Consider the following 3728-nt stretch of genomic DNA (forward strand, 5'->3'; position numbering starts at 1 on the left):
AATAACTTAAGGTTAAATTTAAAGTTAGAAAAGGTTTTAAATATTCCAAAACGGGCTAATCCTAACGATTTCGAAAGCTTTGATTATAACTGACGAAACCCGCAAAGATTTGGTATTAAAATAAGGTTAGTCCTTTTTAGAATTGTCTAATTTTTTTTCTTTATCCTTAGGAGTTTTCGAGAGTTTCTGAGAGTTTTCGGTTTCTGAAACATTTTGAAACGCTATATGCAACTTTGTCAAAATTTCTGTACTTCTTAGGTTGCAAGTTTATTTATTTTTTAATTAATTTGATTGTGTCATTCTGTCATCTCAATATAATATCTATTTTTCAGTTTTTTTTGTTGTTGAACATTTTCAGCTTCAAATTTGTTTCTTTTATGTTTCAACCAATAAAAATTGGAGAATTTAACTAGTTGACATTGTTTCTAATTTTTTTAAGCTCATAAATTTTAAAATTTTGAAAATTAAATTTTGCTAATTAGGAAGTTATTATATAAATTTAATTAAAAATGAGACTATTAAATTGATTAGATATTTTTTGGATAAAATAATCAATTTTGGGTTCAGTGGAAAAATATCATGTTCGAATTTTTGGCACCATTGAACCACATAACCAGCAATTCCAGTGTGGCATGCCATATGGATAAAATTATATCTATTTTATCAAAAAAAATTGCAAAAATTAAAATAATTGATATAAATTTCAAAAAAGTCCAAATGTTTGTATTTTGAAACTATTAAACCTCTCTAAGGACAAAGCTCATGAGAAGCGTTTCTAAAGAGGAAGTAAAAACTTCTGTGTTTTTTATTGGCTCAGATAAAGCTGCAGGCCCTGATGGATTTAATGGGCATTTCTTTAAAGCAGCTTGGAATATCATTAAGGATGATCTTGTTATCTCTGTCCAGAGGCTTTTTCTTCTGTAAGATTCTTAAACAAATCAATTCTACTGCTATTTCTGTAATCCCTAAGACTAGTAATTCTCAGAGTCTTGATGACTTTATACCAATTTCTTGCTGCAATGTACTCAATAAGATCATTTCTAAAGTTATTACAAACAGACTTAGTCCCTTACTTATTGGTTTGATATCCCCTAATCATTATGTTTTTGTTCCTAAAAGATCTATTGATGATAATATCATGCTAGCTCATGAATTAGTTAAGAATTATCATATCAATAAGGATTACCCCAGATGTCTTATCAAAATTGACTTAAGAAAGGCTTATGATTCCATTTCTTGGGATTACATAGAGGAAGTTATGATTATGTTAATTTTCCTGATGATTTTATCACTCTCATAATGAATTGTGTCAAGACTCCTAGCTACTACATTGCCTAGAATGGTAAAAAATGGGAGGTCTTCATTTCTGGGAAAGGGTTAAAGCAAGGGGGTCCCATTTCCCCTTTGCTCTTTGTGATTTGTATGAAGTATTTGTCTAGACTTCTAAGTACCCCTAGTCATGAGTTTAAAATTTCATCAAGGTTGTGGGTCTCTTAATATCAACCACTTAATGTTTGCTGATGACTTGATCTTGTTCTGCTATGGTGATGTGAAGTTTGTTACTTATCTTATGAATTGTATCCAGGCTTTTAAAGACACCTTTGGTCTACATGTGAATAACAATAAAAGTCATGTATTTTTTTGCAATGTGGATGATAATGTTAGAAGTAATATCAAAAGGATTCTGAGCTTTGAAGAGGGAACCCTTCCTTTAAGATATCTAGGTATTCCCCTTATCTCTACCAAGTTATCTAGAGAAGAGTGCAAAGGTATCATAGATAAGATCACTAGTAGAATTTTGTCTTGGAATAACAAGTTTATGTCTTATACAGGGAGAGTGCAGCTTATACAATCTGTGCTGATGAGTATGCAATTTTTCTGGGCCTCTATTCTTATTCTGCCTAAGAAAGTTATCAAAAAAATTCAGAAAATTTTCTCTAGATTATTATGGTCTGGTAAAGCTGATGGTAGAAACAAAGTTATGGTAGTTTGGAAAGAAATTGAAAAACTCAAAAAAGAAGGGGGCTTAAATATTAAAGACATGGAAATGTGGAACAAACCTGCTAATTGCAAGCGTGTGTGACACATTATGAATGATCCTAACTCTCTTCGCGTCAAATGGATTAAAAGCAATAAGTTCAAAAAGACTAGCTATTGAGGAGCTAAGATTGATAATCTTTCTAGCTGGATTTGGAAGGGCCTGTTCAATATTAGAGAAGAGGTGAGCAAAATTTTTGAGTACAAAATGGGTAATGCGAAAATTACCATGTTCTGGTGTGATCCCTGGATTTATGGCTGCTCCCTCATGGAAAAGTTCCCTAGAGTAAAAATGAGAGGTTCATGGATTCAAAAAAATGCTACGGAGATTTGGAAAGATAATTCTTGGGCCTTATCTGACCATTGTTTTGATAACAAGAAGGCTTGGAGCTACATTAGAAGTAATTGCAAAATCAATGATGGTATTCAAGATTCTGTCTATTGGAAAGTTCTGAAAAGAGATAAATTTTCTATAAGTAAAACTTGGGACATCCTTAGAAGACACTGTGATGAAGTCCATTGGCACAAGATTGTTTGGGGTATAAACTCTATTCCCAGGTATAATTTTACTCTTTGTCTAGCTATAAAAAGAAGGTTAAAGACTAAAGATAATCTTAAGAAGTAAGGGATTATAAATGATGATTGCTGTGATATCTGTAATAAATTATTGAATCTCTAGATCATTGTCTTTTTATTTGTGAGATTGCTAACAATATTTGGAGGAAAATCCTGCCTGTCTGTGGTTGTAATGTTGTTATTAGATCCTGGAGCAGATTTATTAGCTGGTTCTGTAGGAAAGCTAAGGGGAAGAGTAAATTGACCATTATTCGCATAACAGTTATCACTACTACTGTCTATGTTTTGTGGACCACCAGAAATAAAAAAAATTCAAGAAAGAAGACTCGAGCTCATATCAGATCATCACCAAAATCAGGGGTTTGTTGCTTGATAAATTCAGTGATGCCAGAGGGCTTCCTACTGAGTTTATTTATAATGATAGAGCTTTATAATGTTTCTTGTGTTGGTTGGTTGTCCTCGAGACTTTTATAACAGTGACTATCATCCTTCTTTTTTGTCTTTTGATTTTTTTAACTTGGAGGCCTAAAGCTTTCGTATCAGATTCTTCTTTACTTTCTCTCTTTTGAGTGTGTTGGTTTGCTTTTGGCAGGTCCCTGAGGTTTTTGTATTAGGGTCTTGCCTTTAGCTTGTTTTCCTGCTATTTGGTTAGGGGTTTTTAGGTAGTTTTTTTCTTTTTTGTTCAGCTTAGGGATAGCCCTGAGGTTTCTGTAATAGGATCTATTCTCCTCTACTGTTTGAGCTTTACTTGTTGTAATCTCATTTGATGTTTATCAATTGAGCTTTTTTGGTCTTTTTACCAAAAAAAACCTCTCTAAGGACGGGAATAAAGGGTCATATTCAAACCGGAGTGAACGGGATCAAACCGACATTAAAAATTTGATATATTTATAATATATGAAATTTTATGAGAAACATGTAGTTTATAAGATAATTTTAGTCCAAAATTTGAAGTAATCTCTATAAAAACAATATTTTTTTTTACTAATTGAGTGAATTGATATAAAAAAAAAAGATGAATTCTGTGTTATAATAGGGTTTAGAATGAAATATTAAGTTAAATTAAATAGTGGAAGAAATCAGCCAAATTCAGTTTATCTGGACCGGGTCAGCGA

The 3728-nt window shown here is 32.0% G+C and overlaps 1 protein-coding gene across 3 annotated transcripts; it reads left to right on the forward strand.

Moving 5' to 3' along the window:
* Positions 1–717: 717 nt before the first annotated feature.
* Positions 718–3458, forward strand: LOC126659934 (uncharacterized). 3 transcript variants are annotated; one of them, XR_007635146.2, is made up of 2 exons: positions 718–920; positions 1586–3458. XR_007635146.2 is itself a non-coding variant. In XM_050353265.2 (2 exons), the coding sequence occupies exons 1-2, from the start codon at positions 1460–1462 to the stop codon at positions 2081–2083; spliced, it is 516 nt and encodes a 171-aa protein (XP_050209222.1). In that variant the 5' UTR covers positions 718–1459; the 3' UTR covers positions 2084–3458. The 3 variants fall into 3 exon arrangements, 2 of the variants coding, with proteins under 2 accessions (XP_050209222.1, XP_050209223.1); XM_050353265.2 differs by having other exon boundaries at positions 718–1724; positions 1833–3458; XM_050353266.2 differs by having other exon boundaries at positions 1833–3458.
* Positions 3459–3728: the final 270 nt, after the last annotated feature.

Source organism: Mercurialis annua, linkage group LG8 (assembly GCF_937616625.2).
Source record: "Mercurialis annua linkage group LG8, ddMerAnnu1.2, whole genome shotgun sequence".
Lineage (NCBI taxonomy): Eukaryota > Viridiplantae > Streptophyta > Magnoliopsida > Malpighiales > Euphorbiaceae > Mercurialis > Mercurialis annua.